The 25,996-nt window shown below is 46.4% G+C and overlaps 1 protein-coding gene across 3 annotated transcripts in view; it reads right to left on the bottom strand.

Annotated features, from left to right (window-relative positions):
- LOC117423415 (segment polarity protein dishevelled homolog DVL-3-like) overlaps positions 1-24,827 on the bottom strand; it is a 44,597-nt gene extending 19,770 nt beyond the window's left edge. For 2 of the 3 annotated variants that reach the window (XM_058990443.1, XM_034039152.3), the window contains exons 1-2: positions 24,290-24,827; positions 2,735-2,804 (exon numbers count right to left, since the gene is read on the bottom strand). In XM_058990443.1, coding sequence (XP_058846426.1) covers positions 2,735-2,804; positions 24,290-24,450 — 231 coding nt within the window. In that variant the 5' untranslated portion in view covers positions 24,451-24,827. The remainder of the gene's footprint in view (positions 1-2,734; positions 2,805-24,289) is intronic. The other variant, XM_058990444.1, reaches the window with a different exon arrangement.
- Positions 24,828-25,996: the final 1,169 nt, after the last annotated feature.

Genomic DNA, 25,996 nt, shown 5'->3' with positions numbered 1-25,996 from the left:
ACAGAGAGACACACGCACGCACAGAGAGAGAGACACGCACGCACAGAGAGAGAGACACGCACGCACAGAGAGAGAGAGACACGCACGCACAGAGAGACACACGCACGCACAGAGAGAGAGACACGCACGCACAGAGAGACACACGCACGCACAGAGAGAGAGACACGCACAGAGAGACACACACGCACAGAGAGAGAGACACGCACGCACAGAGAGAGAGACGCACGCACAGAGAGAGAGACACGCACAGAGAGACACACACGCACAGAGAGAGAGACACGCACGCACAGAGAGAGACACGCACGCACAGAGAGAGAGACACGCACAGAGAGACACACACGCACAGAGAGAGAGACACGCACGCACAGAGAGAGAGACACGCACGCACAGAGAGAGAGACACGCACGCACAGAGAGAGAGACACGCACAGAGAGACACACACGCACAGAGAGAGAGACACGCACGCACAGAGAGAGAGACACGCACGCCCAGAGAGAGAGACACGCACGCACAGAGAGAGAGAGACACGCACGCACAGAGAGAGAGACACGCACAGAGAGACACACACGCACGCACAGAGAGAGACACGCACGCACAGAGAGACACACGCACGCACAGAGAGAGAGACACGCACGCACAGAGAGAGAGACACGCACGCACAGAGAGAGAGAGACACGCACAGAGAGAGAGACACGCACAGAGAGACACACACGCACAGAGAGAGAGACACGCACGCACAGAGAGAGAGACACGCACGCACAGAGAGAGAGACACGCACAGAGAGACACGCACGCACAGAGAGAGAGACACGCACGCAGAGAGAGACACGCACGCACAGAGAGAGAGAGACACGCACGCACAGAGAGAGAGACACGCACAGAGAGAGAGACACGCACGCACAGAGAGACACACACGCACAGAGAGACACACAGAGAGAGAGACACACAGAGAGACACGCACGCACAGAGAGACACACACACACGCACGCACAGAGACACACGCACACACAAACGCACGCACGAGCAGACAGACAGACAGACAGACAGACAGACAGACACATGTTAGAGACTGCTCTGCATTTCATTTTTACCAGTGCCCTCTATGCCACTCTGACATGGGCGCTGTGCTGAAATCACTACATTATCATTGCCCATACTGAACTGACCTCCGTGACCTCGCTGGTGGCTGGCTGGTCAGTTCCCAGTTAAACCCTGTACTATTGGAAATGGGCTTTAACTGGAACTGGGAATGGATTTGAAAAAGGCATGACACATCATGATCTTTTAAAAACAGGCTTTGTGCAAACCTGTGAAGCCTACGCCGTGAATGGACGGGCACGACAGAGTTAAAGTGTGATTGTGGAAGGCTGGCACGCTGCCCCTCCGTGTGGAACACTTGCCATTAGCCAGATTTTCTTTCCAGCCTGTTTGCTCCCAGATCAAATCATCTCATTACTGGTTTTATTTAGGGACTCAAGACATCGCATGATTTGAGTTAGAAAATGTAATTTGAGAAAATTATTGTTGTTTTTTTTCCCGTCTGTTCTACCAAAAAGAAATAACCAGCGCTGCTGCACAGAGACAGCACAGGAGGACTGAATGAAGAGAACCTCATATGTCATCCTTTTTTCCTGGATTTGTTTTTTGTATTCTACTCCCCTCTCTAGTGAGTGTGTGTTGATGTAGACATTTATATTTATATTTCCAGTACTGGCATTCCTGTAATGCGTAGGGCTTGAATGACCACCTACTGCTGCATGAAATCACAGGACTATGTAACAGCGACAGGCAGGGTTCACGGGGGGCAACGTAAACAAACCAAGCAGTCCAACAAGCATCGCTGCCTTTCTGCTATAGCAGAGTGCACAGAACACTAAACTAGAAAACACATTTCAAAACCAAAACACAATCAATATTTATACTACGCCTTTAACAAAGCACTGGCTAAGCACACTATCTTAACCCTTTAGAGGAATCTGGACCATATAGTAAAGTCAGCAGTCAGTACTGTCAAGTATGTGTCAGTGCTATACACACATCCACATCCCTTATCAACCTGCATTAGATCCCTCTCTCTCTCTCCAGAACCTCAACGCAGGCAGGGCTCTTACACAGCCTGATCCAACTCTGTGCGTTTGGCAACAAAACAGAAAATAAATGAGCAGCGCTTGCAACCAATTATGCTGAATGCTTGAGCCCTGCGGAGCACTCCGTGAAAGCAGTTTGACCCCTTCCTCTCCGGAGACACACACTGAGCACACTGCTGCTGACGGGCCTCGGGCTGCACACTGCTGGAATCTCTCTGCAGCTATCTGGTTCTGGTCCAGAAAGCGGAGTCTGAATTGACTGGCGGTTAAGGGGTTAAAAGGGTCTTTTAATAAAACATTTTGTTTCATAAGCATTAGTGCCGCCTTCACTCCTCCACCATGTATTGCACAGTTAAAGCAGTAAACAGATGAATCATTTTCTTATCTCTCATTACCAGAACACAGGGATGGAAATAAGACTCCTGTTGCACAGCAGTTTGACCAGTTCCAGATTTTACTTTGAGCTTAATTAGCCACAGTGAGTTTTAAAGACTTGTTAAGAGATGGGTATTAGGACGCCTCCTGATTCCCACACTCCTCAGTGTCTTGGACTGTACAGCGTCCGGACACACATGCACACGCACACGCACGCGCACACACATGCACACGCACGCACACGCACACCGTAATAGTAAGACCAGTACTCACCCAGGAAACCACTCTGCCATTGAAACAGGGGAGCTTGGCATTGTCCTCCGAGATCTCTTCCTTCACCACTCTGTAAAAAATAGCACAGCAGCCGGTCAGTGCAGTACACACAGTCCAGTCCAGTCCACTGCAGTGCAGTACACACAGTCCGGTCCACTGCAGTGCAGTACATGCAGTCCAGTCCACTGCAGTGCAGTACACACAGTCCAGTCCAGTCCACTGCAGTGCAGTACACACAGTCCAGTCCAGTCCACTGCAGTGCATTACACACAGTCCAGTCCACTGCAGTGCAGTGCACCTTGCTTGCAGCTGCATGGTTATGAGTGTTCTACCTGTTTGCAGCAGACAGACCCTGACAGGACAGGATTATAGATTAAATGTCATCCACGACTGCTGACAACATGTGAACCAACACGTTGTAACCCTGCAACCTGCACCCTATCTGACCCGGGACTGGAGCTGCCGGATCGCTCCCGCTCTGCTCGTGCCATCGGGGTCAGACCCAGCACTGCTGAGACCTGGGCACACGCCGGTGTGTGGAGCTAGACCAGACCAGTTATACACTCAGCATCCCCGGGTCAGTGACATGACTGTACTGCAGGTAGAATCACTTCCTAGATACATCTGCAATCTCAGAATCCTCAACACGTGCAAAACTCTCAGAAAGAGTTAACTCTTTAAAGAGAGAAAGAGTTAACGCTGGGAAATGTAGCCCCCCCCCCCCCAATCTCTCCAGGACATCCTGAAGCAAAGAAAATGAATGTTGCTTTAAATCTTTACCCAATGATCTAGTTTGCACAGAGGTCGTGCCACAACTAATTGGCCACGATAGGGCAGAGTTATGCTGACTTATCAGAGTCACAGCTTCTAAATGATCCTGTTTCATCTCCTCTTCTCCCCCGTGTGTGTGTGTGTGTGTGTGTGCGCGTGTGTGCGAGTGTGTGTGTGTGTGTGTGCGTGTCAGTGCCTGTGGGGGGGGGGGGGGGGGGGGGGTGGTCTCAGGCTGTTGGCTGATCAGGGCCACGTTGGTGAAATAATAATTAAAGAAAAATAACCATAAAGTATTAAAAATAATAAGATACAATGTATTCTATAGTAAGATACAATGTATTCTATAATAAGATACAATGTATTCTATAATAAGATGCAGTGTATTATATAATAAGATACAATGTATTCTATAATAAGATACAATGTATTCTATAATAAGATGCAGTGTATTATATAATAAGATACAATGTATTCTATAGTAAGATACAATGTATTCTATAATAAGATACAATGTATTCTATAATAAGATACAATGTATTCTATAATAAGATGCAGTGTATTATATAATAAGATACAATGTATTCTATAATAAGATACAATGTATTCTATAATAAGATGCAGTGTATTATATAATAAGATACAATGTATTCTATAGTAAGATACAATGTATTCTATAATAAGATACAATGTATTCTATAATAAGATACAATGTATTCTATAATAAGATACAATGTATTCTATAATAAGATGCAGTGTATTATATAATAAGATACAATGTATTCTATAATAAGATACAATGTATTCTATAGTAAGATACAATGTATTCTATAATAAGATATAATGTATTATAGTGTAAGATGCAGTGTATTATAGTGTAAGGTGTATTAAGCTGTGTTGCACAGCTGCTTTAGCTCTGATTGTTAGTGAATTTTTGTTTTGTTTTATTCTCATTTGAGTTGCACTTTTTATGAATCTGATAATCTGTGATCTGGAGAGACGTGTTGCTGATGTAGGGAGCGTGTTTATAATGAGAACCAAAAAAAAACAAGCATGCTGTCTTAATTGGTCTCCTCGGACTGGGGGACGAGGGAAATAAAACTTGAGATCAGTGAATAAACAAGCAGCTTCAGAGGCCCTGTCTGCTGCTGGAACAAGGAGGAACCTTCCGGAAAAGCAGCCAAGATAGACAAAGAAACACAAACCAAATAACACAAGGACCGAATGACGGAGACTCTCAAACACAGCTCCTGTGAGCACTCTGCTCTCAAGCATGAGTTGAAGATGCGTGCAGTGCAGCTTGAAGATTGATGAAACACTTCATAATGATGATAATAATATTGGAATCTCATTGGATAACCTCCTCCATCACACACACTGACACTGACACACACGCATACACACATACAGACAGACACGCATACACACACACACACTGACACTGACACACACGCTGACACACACACCCTGACACACACATGGGCCATTCCATGACAATGCAACATCCGTCACACCGCGGAGATGTCAGTCAGACTAATGGCAACCCCAAGACTTGTGCTGTTCAAACTCACGGCTATTAGGAGAGATCCATCATTAAAAAAAAACAATCCTGAGATTTCCAAGTCTGATAACGAGCACCAGTCAGGCTAACACATGTTACAGTTCACACAGAATAGCCCAGCTCTACAGCGACCTGCACACTGACACACACACAGAATGACGCACACAGCTGCTCAAGAGAGGAGATAAGGAGGTTGTGACCCCATCCAACCTCAGTTTCCATGGAAACCAGGGCAGGCAGTCAGATGGGCTTTGGGAGGCAGCTGTCCTGCAGGGGGACAGATTGAGGGAGGGGAAGGGGGAGGGAAGGGGCTATCCAGAAAGTCCCAACACAGAATTACAGACTGGCTCAAGTGACCAGTGAGCAAAAGAACAACACAAGTATATATATACACATGACCCACATCCTAGGAATGAAACTGCCCTGATCTGCACACACATGTTGCAAGCTGTGTGCTGACAGTCAGTCTGCTCCTTTAGCCCAGGGTTGTTTTTGGTTTAATTCCCCTTCCTGGGGCTTTTATATATAAACCCTGCTGGAGACAAAGCACTCAAACTGATGCTTCTTAACAGAAAAATCATCCCACAGACACCTGCCACTCAGCAGAGGAGGGCAAGCCAGTGATTCACCCTCTCCTAGCCACAACTCAATCAAACACAGCCCTCCCCAAACCCACCCTAACCCTCTCCTAGCCAGAGAACACCCCAACCCAACCCCCAACCTCACCACCCTCCCCAACCCCACCCTAACACTCTCCTAGCCACAGCCCACCCCAACCCCAACCCCACCCTAACCCTCTCCTAGCCACAGCCCACCCCAACCCCACCCTAACCCTCTCCTAGCCACAACTCAAACACAACCCTCCCCAACCCTACCCTAACCCTCTCCTAGCCACAACCCACCCTAACCCAACCCAATCCTAACCCTAACCCTCTCCTAGCCACAATCCACCCTAACCCAACCCAACCCAACCCAACACTAACCCCAATCCAGTCATGATTTCCAGAACACCTATAAAACCTGAGCATCTTATTTTTTCTTTTTTTTCATGCATTTCAATGTTGATTTCAGTGTGATTTCATGGCTCCAGCTCCCGATACTGTAATGGAAAAGCTATGAGGCACATCACTATATGCAAGAGTTTGTGCTACTGTCAGGAAGTCCCACGAGGTGTGTTAGTAAGTGTGGCTCTCCAGGCTGTTACTCTACACTGGCTCCCTATCACATTCCTCCACTGCAGCTCCTTGGCGTTCACTCTGTGCAGCAGTGCCAGTGATTGAACACACCCCACAATCATGTGGAGTGAATGGAAACAGCCAGACAGAAACCCAGCGCTCACAACGAAGCCATCGTTTTCTAATTTACCACGCAGCAGCAGGGCACTTCACTGGTGATTTCATGGCTCCAGCTCCCGACAATGTCATGGAAAAGCTACGAGGCACTTTATTATACATAAGGGTTTCTGCTGTGCAGCCTAAAAGGAAACTCTGCTCCCTCTCCCCCCCCCCCCCCCTCCTGCTTCACACGGAAAATGAAAGGCTTAAAAACTATTATCATTAGTTGCAAGATGCAATTGAGCCGTGTGTGTGAATGATGAGCTGGCAACAGCTTCCAAACAGGTATACCGGCAATGGACACTAGAGGGCAGACGTTAGCACAGTAAACTGGGCCTGGGCCTCTGCCTGACATTTAACTGCACTGGACATCCATTTCTGAATCGTTTTAATGGATTTCCTTGTTTCATATCAATATATAAAAAGCATACTATCTGGATAAGCAGAGATGACACATTCAAGACAACAGTCCTGTTAAAGGTCAGCTTTACTAACCACTGCACTGCCTCGACCACCCTTCCTGAGTCTGGAGGTATTCTGAGAAAGATCCAGTCACGACAGGAAGAGAGCTTCCTTTAACCAGCGGAGAGACCGTACTTACAATCCCCAGTGTAACGGCAGTGCTGTGGGATGCACTGCTGATACGGGTACTGCCCCGTCAGTGACGCTCTCTTGCGGTGTGCGGGGTCGCCAGTTCGTGCCCTGCCTCTGCCCTGTTACACATGCAAGGACTAGGAGCAGGGCAAGAGGATTCTCTGCGCTACTCAACCCCTCTGTGCTGCGTGTAGTTTAAATACATGCAGAACAGCTGACCTTACCATGCATCACCACCTGCTGTCAACCCCGCTCAAGGAGTTTCGGATCATGTCATAGTTTAGAAAATCTGACTTGCGGAAAACAAAACGAAGAACACAAGCTGGATGTTATTTGTCCAGCTACAACTACGCATATAGACTCAACTGCTTGACAATGGCTGTGTAATGTGACATTCTCCAGCTCCCAGGAATGTGGGCGCTGCTCAGGTGCCTGCCCTGCGGACGTGTGCAGAAGGAACCTGTTTACTTATCTTCTGTTTTATTGCACTAGCGCGTATAAAGACACCTGGCAAACCTCCTCTAAAAACTAATAACGATATTAGCCTTGCAGAAAAACAAAGAGATTTAAGAAATAAAAATAAACTTCAGCTAACCGTATCACAGCAGAAATATGGTTTCATTGTTTGAAGTATTTTGTTTTGTTTGCATAAGGGATTAGCGCTGGTCATTCTCAACCCTGTCGACTGTTGTTGCTGTACAACGGGTGTTGAACTTTGAACTGTATCTGCTGTGACCACAACAACAAAAACAACAGTTCAGCTCCAGCAGTGTGTCAGTATGTGTGTGTGTGTCAGTATGTGTGTGTACGCAGTTGCGTGTGTCTGTCTGTGTGCTTGCTTGCTTGTGTGCTTGCTTGCTTGTGTGTGTATGAGCTGTCTTGGATACAGACACAGCGGATGTTTGACAGAATGCTTTCACATTTTTCTGTATCTAGTGAAAGTCTCCTCATGGCAGCGTATCTAGTGAAAGTCTCGTCATGGCAGAGTATCTAGTGAAAGTCTCCTCATGGCAGCGTATCTAGTGAAAGTCTCGTCATGGCAGCGTATCTAGTGAAAGTCTCCTCATGGCAGCGTATCTAGTGAAAGTCTCGTCATGGCAGCGTATCTAGTGAAAGTCTCGTCATGGCAGCGTATCTAGTGAAAGTCTCGTCATGGCAGCGTATCTAGTGAAAGTCTCGTCATGGCAGCGTATCTAGTGAAAGTCTCGTCATGGCAGCGTATCTAGTGAAAGTCTCCTCATGGCAGCGTATCTAGTGAAAGTCTCGTCATGGCAGCGTATCTAGTGAAAGTCTCCTCATGGCAGCGTATCTAGTGAAAGTCTCGTCATGGCAGCGTATCTAGTGAAAGTCTCCTCATGGCAGCGTATCTAGTGAAAGTCTCCTCATGGCAGCGTATCTAGTGAAAGTCTCGTCATGGCAGCGTATCTAGTGAAAGTCTCCTCATGGCAGCGTATCTAGTGAAAGTCTCGTCATGGCAGCGTATCTAGTGAAAGTCTCCTCATGGCAGCGTATCTAGTGAAAGTCTCCTCATGGCAGCGTATCTAGTGAAAGTCTCGTCATGGCAGCGTATCTAGTGAAAGTCTCCTCATGGCAGCGTATCTAGTGAAAGTCTCGTCATGGCAGCGTATCTAGTGAAAGTCTCCTCATGGCAGCGTATCTAGTGAAAGTCTCGTCATGGCAGCGTATCTAGTGAAAGTCTCGTCATGGCAGCGTATCTAGTGAAAGTCTCGTCATGGCAGTGTATCTAGTGAAAGTCTCGTCATGGCAGCGTATCTAGTGAAAGTCTCCTCATGGCAGCGTATCTAGTGAAAGTCTCCTCATGGCAGCGTATCTAGTGAAAGTCTCGTCATGGCAGCGTATCTAGTGAAAGTCTCCTCATGGCAGCGTATCTAGTGAAAGTCTCGTCATGGCAGCGTATCTAGTGAAAGTCTCCTCATGGCAGCGTATCTAGTGAAAGTCTCCTCATGGCAGCGTATCTAGTGAAAGTCTCGTCATGGCAGTGTATCTAGTGAAAGTCTCCTCATGGCAGTGTATCTAGTGAAAGTCTCGTCATGGCAGCGTATCTAGTGAAAGTCTCGTCATGGCAGCGTATCTAGTGAAAGTCTCGTCATGGCAGTGTATCTAGTGAAAGTCTCCTCATGGCAGTGTATCTAGTGAAAGTCTCGTCATGGCAGTGTACCTAGTGAAAGTCTCCTCATGGCAGTGTATCTAGTGAAAGTCTCCTCATGGCAGTGTATCTAGTGAAAGTCTCGTCATGGCAGCGTATCTAGTGAAAGTCTCGTCATGGCAGTGTATCTAGTGAAAGTCTCGTCATGGCAGTGTATCTAGTGAAAGTCTCGTCATGGCAGTGTATCTAGTGAAAGTCTCGTCATGGCAGTGTATCTAGTGAAAGTCTCGTCATGGCAGTGTATCTAGTGAAAGTCTCCTCATGGCAGCGTATCTAGTGAAAGTCTCCTCATGGCAGCGTATCTAGTGAAAGTCTCGTCATGGCAGCGTATCTAGTGAAAGTCTCATCATGGCAGCGTATCTAGTGAAAGTCTCGTCATGGCAGCGTATCTAGTGAAAGTCTCGTCATGGCAGCGTATCTAGTGAAAGTCTCGTCATGGCAGTGTACCTAGTGAAAGTCTCGTCATGGCAGCGTATCTAGTGAAAGTCTCGTCATGGCAGTGTATCTAGTGAAAGTCTCCTCATGGCAGTGTATCTAGTGAAAGTCTCGTCATGGCAGTGTATCTAGTGAAAGTCTCCTCATGGCAGTGTATCTAGTGAAAGTCTCGTCATGGCAGCGTATCTAGTGAAAGTCTCCTTATGGCAGTGTATCTAGTGAAAGTCTCGTCATGGCAGCGTATCTAGTGAAAGTCTCGTCATGGCAGCGTATCTAGTGAAAGTCTCGTCATGGCAGCGTATCTAGTGAAAGTCTCCTCATGGCAGTCTGGTTGTGTCTTCATAGGAGCACGTAATGCATGAGCGTTGTTTCTTATTCTTGGCCCTGTGCAGCATATCATTGTGGTGACCAATCAAATCCCTCTCCCTCTCCATTTCCATGGCAACCGGCCAGATCCCACTGTCAGCACACAAATAAATACTGTGTCTTAATTTACAAAATTGCAAGTCTGCCTTTTCTTTAGAGAAAAAACATAAAACAGCTTGAGGAGCTAGCCTGACCTCTAATAACTGCATGAGATTTGTTATGATTATTATTATGATGAAGAGTATTCCAGGACCTTGAAGAGGTTCTAGATTGATAGCACATGTCATAGGAAGCCAATGTGTGTGTGTGTGTGTGTGTGTGTGTTTTTCTTTATGAATCCACAGAAAACATACAGCCCAAGACTGCAATGAGAGTTGCCTCTCCCTCCTCTCCCTGCTCCCATACCTGCTGCTCTGAGTCCAAGTGCACAGGTTTCCACAACATAAAACACATTCTTCCATCAAAGCTGCTGGGCTCGGGCACCTTCGCAGTGTGAATGGTGGATTCAATCAAAACATACTGTAACACTGCTGCATGGCTTCATTATCTCAATTCAATCAGTCTGCCAGACAGAGGCACACAACCCCCAAACACTTACCAACCACTTCATCAGCCAAACCAAACCAAACACTTCATGGCTTCATTTCCTGGCGGTTTACCAAATATTTAAGAGTCCATCTTTGGCAGAAAGAAACAGAACGATGGCCTGCTTCCAGTAATAGCTGGCACAGCCTCATGCAAGGAGGTGCGAGCCACTGCATCAATATAACAACTAAAATTACAAGAGTGCAGAGCCAGACACGGGAGAGAGAGGCAGAAACATCCTTCCTCCCCGAATCTGCTCAGTGCCGTAGGTGCTTGACATGCACATTTACACAGGGCACTTAAGAACGCCATGGCACAACAGGATACATGGACTGTGCTTGCTCATCATCGCTTCTGATCTTAGGAACTCCACAGTCGTTTGATTTAGAGCCACCAGGCTGAGAGGGTGCTGTGTGAAGGACTTCTATTCTTTCTTCTCTTCCTTTCTTTTCCGAGCTCATATAAAGACAGCTCTGTGCTGTGTGCCTGGAACTCTTCCTGGCTCTTTTACCAGAGCTGCTACAAAGCCAGCTGTCCCTGTCTTCAAATGAGCTATCCTAAGCAGACACATGAATTGTTTCAACTGCCTTTTTCAGCGAGTAATGAAAAATGGTTCACTTTCTAAATAAAATCTTTTTTATTATTAATTGCCGTGTTGTTGGTCTTTTGTTAAATGTGTCTGCGGTGTCTCAGTGGACCTGCTAATTGCAGTGTGGTAAACATCCTACTTAAATGAGTGATCTGCTCTTTGGTTAACCTACAGCTATTTGCCAGTTTACCATGGTCTGCCCTGCTTTTTTACAAACCATTTGTCGTTGAGCTTTATCATGCTTTCACTACACTTTATTACACTTTGCTATGCTTTTACAACTATAAACCTTTTTAAGGGCTGTATCACATCTTGTGCAGATTACTGATGGCACGCATTGTACAATGATTTTAAAAGGTCCTAGTGAACCATTGCAATAGCCGGTGCTGTGGACCAACTGGAATACCACTGCAGAGGTGAGGAGAGGACGCTGCGGGTGTGGGTTCCAGGAATGTGCTGGCAAGACTGCAGCAGCACGCACTCAAACCGCTCGCCAAGCAGAGCCAAAGCAAATCATTTCAAATGAGATGAGATGCGCCAATCCACAACACGAACAGCAGACTGCAGAGTCAGCCAAGCACAGAACATCCACTGAAAATAAAACATATCAAAATACACAGCCAGCCACCAGCGTGCAGGTTTAAAACATGCCTGACGTGAAACACAACTGTTGCAAGCGTTATTCCTGCCTGCAAAGGTATATGCCACACCACAACCGGAGTCTAGCATTCACACACTTTCCATTTTCTGTGCATCTTTTGTTACAAATATGCCCCGCTCCCTCCCTTCATTTTGTTATAAACGGCGGGCAGTTTAAAAATCCAATTGATCGGATCAGAATCATCTCCCGAGACTTTCCTTACATGTGAGAACTCTGTAGTGCTCTCTTTAAAACTTTAAAAACAAGATCCCTTCCTCCTCCTCTTCTTCTCTCCTCCTGCTGGAGGGAGGACTGTCTTACCAATTTAAGAAGTACAGCAAGGCCTCGAGCCAAGTTTCTCAAACGCACGACAGAATGGCCCAAAACTGTCAGGGCTGCAGGCATCTGCGCCTCGTAGAAAAACACTGGGAGCGATCAACTCAGACTAATCCTTCAAGATGAAATGTCTGTGCGTGTGTATGTGTGTGTGCGTGCGTGCGTGCGTGCGCGTGTCTGTGTTAATAAACAGCAACGCTCTGCCTAAGCCTGCCCTGGGTTGCAAAAACACTTATTTGTTCTCTCCTCTCAAGTTTAGTTTGTGTTACAAGGCACCCAAGCACAAGTTTCACAAGGGGGCTAGTGTAATTTTTCAATGCGACTCCCTTCAAATAAACTTTGTGCCAGCGTTCAAACGGTCTGATAGACCACATACTGCAGCTCACATGCTTTTCCATTTACGATGAAGCACTGGGGAGACTCCTCTATTCCTCATCTGCTCCTGGAAATAAAAAGGGTGTGTGTGACAAAAAAAAAAAAAAAACCTGCACCAGCCATAAAATGAACATGAAAGACTACAATGTCAGCTAGGACTGGGGAACGAGCGACAGTGGCACTCTACGAGAAACATGTGGGACACATTAGCGAGCTTATTGAAACAGTGTCAAAACAAACCAAAACTTAAACACTTTGTAAAAATAAATAAATAAATAAATAAATAAATAAATAAATACATGAATAAATAAAATAAAAAGTTTAAAAGAAACCAGACTACTTAAACCCAAAGCGTGTCCTGTTAACCTCATGTTCAGCTCAATGCGTGGATCCAGTTCTCCATGTAACAGCTCTGAGTTTGTATTCTGACAGCATCCCGCTATTGATTGGGCTTGTCAGCTCTGCTGTGAAGAGAGCAGGAAGCCAATGATTATCGAGCCTCCAGACCCTTGCTTTAAGGAAATCATATGAAATGCATTTCCCCAATTCAAATCGTTTTGATCTGGTGCACTGGCAGCTGTACGAGACCGGATGCACTGATGTTCGGAGTCTATCGTCAGTGCCCTTCCCTTATGAATGAAGCTCCTACACCTTCTGCAGGACACAGTTCAGAAAGCATTAGCACACCAGCACAGGCACTGGGCTTCAGCTTATGCCTTGACCAGTCGACGCCTAGGCTGCGGGAATAAGGTTTTGCTTGACCCTGTGTTATCAGGTAAATACAGACAGTGTTACTACACAACACATTTCACAGAAATCCTAAAATCTGAGATTCCAGCTCTCTATTGTAATTCACACGTGCATCCAGCCATGACACTCACACTGCAGCACGATCCAAACTGGTACTCACTCCCCCGCGCACATTCCAGCACGGACTCCTTCAAGACAGCAGTATTCCCTACTGCCTCCTCTCTCCCAGATTACCTTTTCTATCATCCTCCACTCGAGACAGCGCCTCACACAGCACAGCACCACTGGGGCTGCGTGTTATTAGTAAAGCACCATGATGAATAAGTCGGCCTATTTTTAGTTGGGACATATATATTTGTGCACTCAATCATCAGAAAAAAAAAAAAAAGACAGTCACAAAAAAAAATTGTCTTTGACACCTGAGCAAAATGATGATCAGGCTATACGGAACAATAAGAAGAATAATACATAATAATTTACCAAATACACAAAAAACAACCACAAAAACAAAGCCTGCACTCTCCTCCTTCAACCAGAAACAAACCCACAGCAGTCCAGAGATACCTGAATGCTAACCAGAACTGGCTCTCAGGGGGTTAACTCCGTCTGAATTTGGATCACACTGCAGATGCAGGCTCTATTCCCCTCTGCGCCTGCATTACAGAGAGCTCCCAGAAATAAAACAGAGAGGCAGAGAGGAAAACCAAACTAGAGTGCTGTGAGGGTGACCCTGGGGACCCCTAAATCCAATTCATTTACCAGAGGAGCAGGGCTAATGTATGAGAATGCAGACTGACCCCTGCTTCCCCCCATTACAGGACAGATTGTACACCTCCGCAGAGTAACCATACCAAGTCCTGACTTCAAAAACTTCCCCATGTGTTTTCACAGCTTCCGATTAGCACTAATCTTCAGTTTCCTTGGGTAAGGCAGTCCCAGATTAGTGTTAATCCAAGGCTGTGAAGCCTGCCGACACAGGACTAATATTACTAAAAACTTGCAACACCCATGACAGCATAATAAAGACTCTGGATTCAAGAATATGGGTGGAGCTGTACACAAATGACTCAGTACAGCTCTGAAGACTTAGCGTTTTCTGAGTCCGAGAAATGATCTGCCACCGTGCCTCAGCAATGCAGTCAGCGTTCGCAGCTTAGGACTCGGATTCAGATCTGCTCCTCCCCACTATTCCTGGATTCCTAGCAGTAATGGTGCATTGGCCGGATTGCCCGAGCTAACCACTCCCCAGGCGACTGCTGTAACCACCATGGAATTCATCATTCCTCAAGACCACCCAGACTCACTAAAACGCTTGTAAACCTTTTTCCCAGCTCTGCAAAAACAAAATTAAAAAAAACATTTAGATGATGTTTAGGTGTGTAAAATTCAAAACATATGGAACAGGGGAGTGTTTTATTACCCACAACGTTCCAGCTATCCCTCTCTCTCTCTCTCTCTCTGGTGATGGAGCAGCAACATGAGTGAAGCGCCTTCAGGAGCATCTGAGACGACGAGCGACTCAGAATGAAGGGGGACTGTGAAGTCACCGGGTCACTGTGTGTGCAGCACCTTGGACCAACGACGCTCAGCCGAATTGAAGAGGCGTGGAGCGTGGATCTGTCAAGAGGCGTGGAGCGCCCCAGTGGAAATCCTGCTGCTCTGTTTTTTATTTTGTGCCCAGGACAGATAACCCTCCTCGAGGTGAGTGGTGATCACTGCGCAGTGCTGTCAAATCCATGGTCTAGCCTCTTGTTAGCTGTATTTAAATCATCACTGGTCGCCCTTTTTACCATTCAGTTCTTTAAAAGATCTACTAGAATAACAAGGGGGGTGGTTTTAACAATGCGAGAAGGAGAGGTAAGGAACTGGACTTTCAAGCAGTGATGTAATAAACCCAGGTGTACCAGGCAAAATCAAAACTGAAAGACATTGTGCGTCATGCTGCACTGCCTGAACACTGTACAAACAAGAGAGGTTTTCTTCCATAACCCTCCAGTCAGATTAGAGGTATGCAGCAGAGAGATGGGACAGGATTAGCAATCGTTTTGGAGATCTGGGTACAGTCCCAGGGACAGCAGAACTGACGAATACTCACGATATGAGACAGCGAGCTACCAGTCACAGCCTGAGAGACGATGGTCTGAAACTGCTGCTGCACCCACCTACACCGCGATATTCAACACATATGAGGCCCACGTTGGGCTTTTCAGACTGTGGGAAGGGAAGGAGCAGCAAGCAGCAAGCAGCTCACAGCTCATAACTCAGGTGAAGACTGGCCCTGGTGAGGGTCCTTGTGCAAATCCAGCCTTCACTCTCCAAATCACAGCTCCCTGATTCACAACACTGACACAGGGAGCCCGGGCTGTCTTACCTGTCTGAGAACAGTCTCTGAATCCCTGAAAGCTGGCTGCAGAACTAGGCATAAAAAAGGTTGCTGTCACAACTAGCAAGAGAAAGTGTTGCACAAACAGTTCTACATACTGCAGGTCTCTCTCCTGCACGCTGCTTGTGAGAGAAACTGCATGTTTCCAATGCAATGTGGACTACTGGGTTTCACTGCTCAAGGTATGAAATAAGAAAGCTGTATGAACCTGCTTATTGCAGTGGTCTATTTTAATGATCTAACAGCAGCAGGCATGATGAACTCCTCCCCAAGGCTCCCGGCCCTGCTCTGTCACCCCCTCTTTCCACTGGATTTGTATTGCATTCATGGTGTTAATAATTCAGCATGGAGCACCTCGGCTGGAAGAGCAAGAATACACATGCTTTCAGATCCATCAGTAACACAGACTCCGTCATCCTGCATGCTCGGAAGATAATATTTCACATTACGGTGCAAGGTGCAACGTCAATGACTTCTGAATAGCTGTTAAACTGAAGATGTCCTTCATGCAGTGGTGTCAGAAAGTAATCCACCGCTGCTACTGCCTCTGCTGCTGCTGTGTGCACTGCTTATTGTAAAAAAATAACAACTGTTAGGGTTTGATAATTCTTCCAATTGCATTTCATACAGGATTTCAAAGTGAAACGCTCTCTGCGAAGCCTCCTTCCCTCTGCACTGAAGCGCAGGTCTCCCAGCTGCCTCTTCACACTGTGGCGAGGTCTAGCTGCAGAACCTGGGTGTCCTCTCCATGCAGTAATAACACAGCTCCCAGGAACACTGTACTCACTCCCTGCAGTCAACTGCATACAGAGCGCTATGGGTTTGACAGTCTCAGCATCACTGCTATATCTAAAACAATGCATCTTTATCCAGCTGATGCATTCAAAAGGGAAACGTACAACATCAAAGTGATGAATGATGGGACTACAAAGAATTCAAGCACATCTGGTGAAAGAGGCTGTACCTGCTGTGACAGCAACCCTTGAGGAGCCCACGGTGAAAGGAGCAGCGACACCGTCTCACAGACCTGTGTAGTGCGATGTGCTGCCCAGCAGGTCCATACAGAGCGTGTGTACTGGGGAGCGTGCCTTGCAGACAGCTAGAGACGTGCCGGACATGTTTTGACAGCTCTTTTGTAACTAAGCTGGTTCTAACTACACGTATGAAGCGTAGCAGCTAGCGAGTTAAACGTGCTGATAGGTTGCTAAGAGCAAGTGTCGTTTGTGAAGCCTGAAGGCACAATGTGATGCAGAGGAGACTCGGGAACCAACTTACAGCAAACACATTACAACCAACCTCTGCGCCACACTCACAGAAAACTGCCAGAGACAGCAATGGTCACTCTCAGAGACTGTCTACAGACAGCAATGGTCACTCTCAGAGACTGTGTACAGACAGCAATGGTCACTCTCAGAGACTGTGTACAGACAGCAATGGTCACTCTCAGAGACTGTCTACAGACAGCAATGGTCACTCTCAGAGACTGTCTACAGACAGCAATGGTCACTCTCAGAGACTGTCTACAGACAGCAATGGTCACTCTCATAGACTGTTTACAGACAGCAATGGTCACTCTCAGAGACTGTCTACAGACAGCAATGGTCACTCTCAGAGACTGTCTACAGACAGCAATGGTCACTCTCAGAGACTGTCTACAGACAGCAATGGTCACTCTCAGAGACTGTCTACAGACAGCAATGGTCACTCTCAGAGACTGTGTACAGACAGCAATGGTCACTCTCATAGACTGTCTACAGACAGCAATGGTCACTCTCAGGGTAGCGGTCAATTCCTGTTTTTCAATTCCAATTCTTTTTTTTTTTTTAAATCAATTCCTTCGAATGAATTGGAATCGGTATTTTAGAGACATCATTGTTGTGATTGTTCAACTGCTTTCATTTGAAGCCAGTTTAAAATCGACTAACAAGCAGTGACTTGAACTGAAGTAATGTGTTGGTAATTTAACAGAATACTGCTAATGGTAATTCTGATCAGTGACGTGTTGGAACAGATTATACAGGTGTCATTAATAAATAATGACGTGATTGAGACCTGGAAGGAGGTTCAATGATGTAATTAAGGTTAAAGGTGGGACAGGGAGCAGTGCAGACCTGGTACACAGTGCTAGGTAACGAAGGCATATCAACAGCCTCTGTATCTGCACTCTATTCCAATCCCATCACAGGTCACCTTATTAACTCAGGATGAATCCTGACAGAGACCAGGAATAAATTTGATTTGTGAACAAGCTGTCCCACTGTGTGTCCCCCCCCCCCCCCGACTCGCGTCTCACTGCAGCGTCTACCTCCTCAATCTCCTTACTGCGCAATCCAATTACTCTCGTCCCACTCAACCCCTCAACACGAGTCATTAAAAGCAGTTAGGAGCCTTTTCTGCCGTTACATTACCCCGCGGTATGTGGGGGGGGCTTCAGTGGTTCCTCGTAATCCTCGTTGTGAGAAGTTATATGTGAAGGTCAAGCTGCTTCCTGCAGTACGTGCCCCTCCCCCGAGGCAGGATACTGTTGTTTTTAATTGCCGCTGATTCACCTGGTCACCCAATGAAATCACTTCCAAGAGCAAGCCCCCCCCCTTAAAGATCCTGTATTCATTTATCCCCTCTCCCCAGATATGCTGCTCCAGCTTAAATAACAATCGCATTGGCAGCTCCTGCTTTTGCTATCAACTGTGCCTTTAGGTCAGGCAAAAACAAGGCTCTCCAGTGACTCTGGCAGGCAGCAAAGCACGGGACAGTCAGAAAACAGTTCCTCGTAATCTCATAATGTGGTTCTTTCATGACCAGCGTTCCCCTGTCAAATCAGGCCCTGTTTACGTTTTCTTATTGTCACTTTCGCTGGGGACTGGCACTGGGGGAACCCAGACAGAAAAGCTTTAGGGACAGTCTGTGCTGTTCCGGGCCCTGTAGAAAGCTCTAAAGTTTTGCGAGTTCAGGTTCTAAGTGTGATTCCACAGCTCAATGACCCCCCCCCCCCCCCCCCCTCCCGACACAAACCCTATAATTTACTGCCCATCAGCCACCCTCTCCTCCGCATCTCACACAGAGCAGCGCGCCCGCATTGATTTTTAAATTGAATTGACTGCTTATAGAAATGAAAGACATGCCCACAGACCGTCCTGATTAAACTGCAGACTTCATTTGAATGTGGAGTGTTAGCCACACCATTGATCCACCCACACAATCATTTACAGAGACCCGGCAAAGCAGCGGCCTGCGAACGTCTGAGGGGCCTGCTAACACAACATCACTTTCACCAGCACAGTCTTCTGTTTTCCAAGTCACCTGAGTGTTGATTTTAATAACAAACTTGATCTTCCCCTTGAAACATTTCATTGCGTGTCATGCATCAGAAACGGCTGCAGCAATTATGCAAACGAGAATGCAGACACGCACACTAGGATACACAGAGATACACACACACACACACCAGATACACAGACATACACCAGGCACACACACACACCAGGTGCACCGCAGGGTTCAAAGTTGAGGCCAGACTGCAGCCTGGTGTCCACACACTGATAAGGACTCTCACAGTCACAGCACACACTTTGTACTGAAATACAAGCCTTCCGAGGAAGCTGACTGGGATTAAATTAGTGCTTAAAGCAAAGTCAGGATATATGTAGATAGATAGATAGATAGATAGATAGATAGATAGATAGATATAGTAAACCGCAGTTTGATTAATTCCAGAATTTAACAAGATCTTAATTAGCCACAGTCATGTACAGTATAGGCAACAAATTGTAATCCAGTGGGGACCTCGTTTCCATTAGTGTAGAACAAGCAGGCAGGTAATTACTGAGAAGAGGGAATGACAGCAGCTGGAACGCAACGGAACAGTCTCGAAAACTTTGTCTGTGCCACTTTACCATTCAACACAGTTGTGCTGGTGTACAGAAACTGCGTCTCTGTATTTCACTAGTTTTCAAATGAGTTTTATTTTATTTGTAGAAACACTGAGAGCAAGACAACACACTGTGACTTGGGCAATGGTTTGCTTAGGGGTATGACTAGTTATGATGACATCATGTTTGCTTAGGGGCATGACTTGTTATGATGACCTCATGTTTGCTGAGGGGTATGACTTCTTGTGACTTCATATTTGCTTAGAGGTATGACTAGTTATGATGACATCATGTTTGCTGAGGGGTATGACTTCTTGTGACATCATGTTTGCTTAGAGGTATGACTAGTTATGATGACATCATGTTTGCTGAGGGGTATTACTTGTTATGACATCATGTTTTCCCTTGATTGTTGCATTACAGTGACCCTGACACATCTCAACCTGTGCAAGGGTCTGGCTTCACCCAGTCGACCTCTTGGTCTCTCTCTCTTCAGTGGCGAGAACTCATTGAAGTACTGTGTCAGATTAAACCCTAATCAGATCATTTATCAATTCAAAACCTTGGAGTGCTTTAACAAGCCTCGGCTCACAAGCAGTTTAAGCTCATGAAAGATCAACTTTAGGAAAACAACATGAAATCCGGGACACAGGCTATAGTTGCACACTCGCTTTCGTGCCCTTTTCATACTCCAATAGGTCTTTACTTGAGTTGCTTCAGCTCGTTTTCCAGCCAGCTCACAGCTCCGAGTTGTGTGTCGAGCACAGCTAAAGACATGCCTTTTTCTTGCAGAACACTGGCTTGTATATGTCTGCAGCAGCACCGTACCCCATTAAAAGAGCTTGTATAAAGCCAGCAGGAGCAACCTGTTTGGCTCACAGTGGCAAGCTTGCAGTCTGACAATATAACTGCAAGAAAGACTGACGACATGCCATTGAAATACACACACCTCTCACTTCAGAAAAGAACTCTCTAAAAGTTCAATTCATTAAATTAAAAAACAGCACTAGGAAGCAGACCCAGACTGGAAGGGCGATGGTTACCTTTCTTATCTGATATTCTTGGACCCTTCCTGAAAAACAATTAGTTCAGGCTGCCAGGAGTCAGACACCTTCAGAATCAAAACATCTTCTTCAACAATTCTGCAGCCAGGACACAGTCTGAGGCTCCGAGGCACTTGTGGCTCGTTAGCATTCAAAGCTTGAGGTGTTTAAGGACTGGGAAGGTCGTGATTTCGATCCCAGACCATGGGCTGACTCAGCCAAGATGCATGCCTAAAATTAGACCTCTGGCAGGCGATCTGTCTGAAAGGCAGGCCAGTGCGATTTGTTTCAGGCATTATGCAGCACAGGGGACCGGGACTAGCTATTCTCATCCAGATATCTCCTTCTAGGATGCACCCAGACACTCACACTTTAAAACAATCTCTAAACCGGGGGCAGCTGAACCCGCGATGCAGTCTGGTACAGAAACAATGCATGCTGCAGACTGCGAGCCCGCTGCTAAGCACATTTTTACACTGTGAACACATTTAATGCATGTAGTGCTGTGAAAAAAGGCATTTACGGGATGGGAAAAATACAAGCATATAAAAGAAGAGCTGTACGGCACACTAGACAGTCAACTACCCAAACTCCCCAGTGCACAGAACACAGTTCACTATAATCAAAACACACTCCACTCCCCAGTGCACAGAACACAGTTTACTATAATCAAAACACACTCCACTCCCCAGTGCACAGAACACAGTTCATTATAATTAAAACAGGGTTTTGCATTGAAAGGTCTTTCACTGCATGCTGTATGGAGTAGGAATTATGGAAGTGTGTTCATCTGAATAGGTTTCAGTTTCCTCCTAAGCATCATGCTTTGTAATCTAGGAGAGGGTTAAGATCTGAGAACTGCATCATCTGTCTGAAGCAGAGGAATCCAATGCTGGATTAACACAAAACTTTTAAGCCCCTGGGAATCGCACAGACCCTGCCTGAGTCGTCATCCCAGATCTGCTGTGGAACAGTCCTGTGAACTCACAGCGACCCGCCACTGCCAGACACAAGCATGGGACGACACTGCAGAGGAGGAGGTCAGCCTGCGGCTGGGGGGGCGGAGGGATGAACTGGCAACACAAGCCGAAAAAGAAAATGAAACGGTTTCCTGTTTGGAGGGAAAAAACTTAATATATGACTTCCTACAGTATGTGTGACCTTGGCCTGCCTGCTTATTGGAGAACCGTGAGGAGTGCGAGAGCAGAGCCGCAGAGAGACTGCCGGGTTACTCCTCTCCCGAGACAGAGACACAGGAACAGCAAGGCTGGGCTGCAGAACTATACCCCCCGGGTTTACCCCCTGCATTGGAAATCCAGCCTTTCCTACACAGCATTTTCCACACCAGTGGAAAGACAGGTATGTCAGAAAAGTGAAGTGTTACGGGGGGGCTGCTGTAACGCAACAGTGTCAGCATTTATCTGAACCCCTGGGTTCTGAGCGAAACTAAACAAAATCTACATCCAACATTGCCCTTCAAGTAACGTCCAGCAGCAGCAACACAGGGATGGAAATAAGACTCCTATTGCATAGCAGTTTCACCCATTCCAGATTTTACTACAAACCTGATTAGCCACAGTGTGTACAGGTAACAAGCTCAGGTGTGTTATTAAAACTCACAGTAAAACCAGGAATAGATCTAACCGCTATGCAATGGGAGTGTGTATTCCCATCCCTGCTACAGACTATTATATTTCACAAGTATAGAGAATCAGAACTATTTTAAAATGAACTGACAACAATATGTGCTCTAAAGAAAGCAAGATGCTGCCGGAGGCTGTGGAAACACACATTGCCATGGGGAGGAGGCAGGGGGCCGGGGTCTGCTCCTCTGTCCCAACAGCTTGTCAACTGGAGGCTCAGGAAGACTTTAGGAAACAGTGGCCTGCAGTGCAGCCTTTAGACAGAGAGGACAAAGGAAGAAGCCACGTCAAGCACATCTGTTCCATTGGGTTTGTTGTACAGATGGCACCTATATCCTTCTATACTCATCCCCCTGGATCACGCAGGATTTCAAGCCCCGAAGCAGACTCAACAACTCCGGAGCCCGAGGGCAGGGAATCCTCCTCTGCAGGCTTCCAGGAATGTCACTGCAATCCCAGGAATTTGTAAGACAAGGCAAGCAGCGTCACAGATAAAGAGGCATGGTGTTTTCCAGATTGTATCGTACAGTTCCAGGGACTGGGCTCCTGTAGTACTGGGGCTCACTTCCACTTGTCATAGACAAAGGCTGGAGTTTGAATACTTTTCAGGTTTGATCTAAAAACGAGAGCGTGGTACCAAACTGATAGCATCTCTGTCTCACTCATTTAAATAAATACGCAGAGCTACCTGGAACACAGGGGCTGATTCCATACCTGTGTAAAGGCTAAACTCGAAGACAGAGCATGCAGGGTTTAGACACAAAAAAAAAAAAAAAAAGATTGGAAACAAACAGGCTGACGTGGAGAAGTGTTCATTGCAGTCATTAAAGCAACTATTCTCGGGTAAATAGCTTATCTTATAGAGATGCAGGGATGACAAATTCTAAAACAATTCATAACAAACAGAACCAAAAATAAAATGAAAAGGGGCTTCTTGTGTTTCTCTACCCAGACTAACTTTTCAAACTGTGTCGCAATGGAAAGCGCAGACACTTTTGTTCTCGGGCTCTTTGTTTGGTGTGTTTACATTAAGGACGAAACAATGTTGTCAATAACGCGTTGATTTCTTTATGATTGTAACACAACACGGAGTGTTAGCGACGATGCCGTTTGCAGTCACATGTGTGTGGTGTCACAGTCAGAGCGCAACGCCGCTAGCTGATTCTTCACCATGGACATTAAACAAACCAACAACAAAACATTATACACAGTATCCGACTGTCGCGCCATGAAGTGATTTATTACAGGCCCTGAAACTGACACCACCTTCATCACCTCATATGCCGAATTAAGAAGTTCACAGAGAAAACAAAACTCACTCCCTGGATTTTGCCAAGGAGAGAGAGGGGGACAGAGACGGAGAGAGAAAGAGAGAGAGAAAAACAATCGAAACAAGAGTCCACTGTCCGCCATTTTCAATTCAGAGAGTTCCAGTCTGCGGCGGAGACGAGGTTTAAAAAAAAAAAAAAATCTGGGTTGAGCGAGTCGACAAATCCTAGGAATCGGCCAAATAATAAGATGCAGTGGTCGGAAAAGCAAACGCTTAGCATAGCTTGTGTTATTTTCATGACAAGCGGTTTTTCGAATTCTAGATTATTCAAGGGGGGGGCTTATACTGAACATACGGTGCCCACTTAATGACCCCCCCCCCCCCCCATCCTTTTCAAAACATCAGCAACCCTGGTGACCTTGGAAACCCTATCCAAAACTGCACCCCAATAAACCCATGACCCCCGAGATAGCCTGCACCGCCTCCGACTCCTCTTCCCAGACACATCCAGCACGGAAAGGCTATTAGTAAACTCTTGCTGCCTGTCACCACACGACTAGTATATCCTTATAGGGCTTTTCCATTTCCAAGATGGAGGGCTTGCTTTGGGAAAAAAAAAAAAAAAAAACAGTTGCCTGTCTCCCTACATATTTCTGTAACGCACAAACATAACACTGCAGAAAGGGACGACAAGCAAATAGCACGCTTCTTATATTAGGGAAATCGAAGTCGACCCACTTCGCAGCGTACTGGAATGTGAACCGAACCGAGCCGATCATCAGCCTAGGCGCGTTACACTCGTACTAAATACACTACAGTATGGGCTGAGAAAAATGAGCAGGCTTACCCAAAGTCATCGTCCATAGATTTGAAGAAAAACTTGTAGTTCGGTTTATTAAGGACATTTTTAAAGTCTGCCAAAGTCACCCGGTCCGCCGGGATGTGCAGTTTCACCAAATACGGCGTCTCTTGGTCATCAATGTGATAGATTATCTTAGTTTCCCCCATGGTCAGCGGCGGACCAATATTGAGACAAGCAGAAGACAGCGATGTGCAATCCCCGGCCCCCTTGTAAGGTCCCTTTATGTGGCCAGGGCTCCGCTTGGAATGGGTATTCTTCAAGGAAAACAAACCGTGTGTGCGTTAATCCCCCTCGGCGCGCCAGACGCGGCTCGGCCCCTTCATTCACCTCCTGTTGGAAATATGTCGGCCTTTTTTTTGTTACACCTAAAAAATTAAAGTTTTCCTTTCATACGATCTGTGATCCCAGGATCTCCCCCAGCGATCTTTCTTTTTATTTTTCACCAGTCAGAAGCAGCTGTCTGTCTCTGTGTGTGTGTGTGTGTGTGAGAGAGGGGGGGGAGTCTCTTTCCAAAGGCGCAAACTCCCCCTGCAGGAGGAGGAGGGGGAAACAGTCCATGGAAAATGGGAGAAAATAATCATTAAATACAGAGTGCCTCCCTGCGGAAGGAAACATCACACGAAATTAGTGTGGAAAGCAAAACAAATCATTTCAGTAATTAGGGAGAGAAAAACAAAACAAAACACAGCGCCGCGAAAACCTCAGCGATTCTACAATGAGATATGAGACAGAGGCGTTCTGGCAGTCATATCTTAAAAATGCACTAGGTTGAAATTACATAGCAATAATGAAGAGATCAGAAAGCCAGCATGTATGAAACACACTGTCACCGACGAAACAGTGCAGCGCAACCAGAACAAGGCAAAGGAACAGTGCAGCGCAACACCAACAAAGCAAAGGAACAGTGCAGCGCAACCCCAACAAAGCAAAGGAACAGTGCAGCGCAACACCAACAAAGCAAAGGAACAGTGCAGCGCAACACCAACAAAGCAAAGGAACAGTGCAGCAACACCAACAAAGCAAAGGAACAGTGCAGCGCAACCCCAACAAAGCAAAGGAACAGTGCAGCACAACACCAACAAAGCAAAGGAACAGTGCAGCGCAACCCCAACAAAGCAAAGGAACAGTGCAGCGCAACACCAACAAAGCAAAGGAACAGTGCAGCAACACCAACAAAGCAAAGGAACAGTGCAGCGCAACACCAACAAAGCAAAGGAACAGTGCAGCAACACCAACAAAGCAAAGGAACAGTGCAGCGCAACCCCAACAAAGCAAAGGAACAGTGCAGCACAACACCAACAAAGCAAAGGAACAGTGCAGCGCAACCCCAACAAAGCAAAGGAACAGTGCAGCGCAACCCCAACAAAGCAAAGGAACAGTGCAGCGCAACACCAACAAAGCAAAGGAACAGTGCAGCGCAACACCAACAAAGCAAAGGAACAGTGCAGCAACACCAACAAAGCAAAGGAACAGTGCAGCGCAACCCCAACAAAGCAAAGGAACAGTGCAGCACAACCCCAACAAAGCAAAGGAACAGTGCAGCGCAACACCAACAAAGCAAAGGAACAGTGCAGCAACACCAACAAAGCAAAGGAACAGTGCAGCGCAACCCCAACAAAGCAAAGGAACAGTGCAGCACAACACCAACAAAGCAAAGGAACAGTGCAGCGCAACACCAACAAAGCAAAGGAA

This window comes from Acipenser ruthenus, chromosome 17 (genome assembly GCF_902713425.1).
Source record: "Acipenser ruthenus chromosome 17, fAciRut3.2 maternal haplotype, whole genome shotgun sequence".
NCBI lineage: Eukaryota > Metazoa > Chordata > Actinopteri > Acipenseriformes > Acipenseridae > Acipenser > Acipenser ruthenus.
The sequence above is the reverse complement of the archived record's forward strand: the minus strand, read 5'-3'. Positions and strand labels throughout refer to the sequence as shown.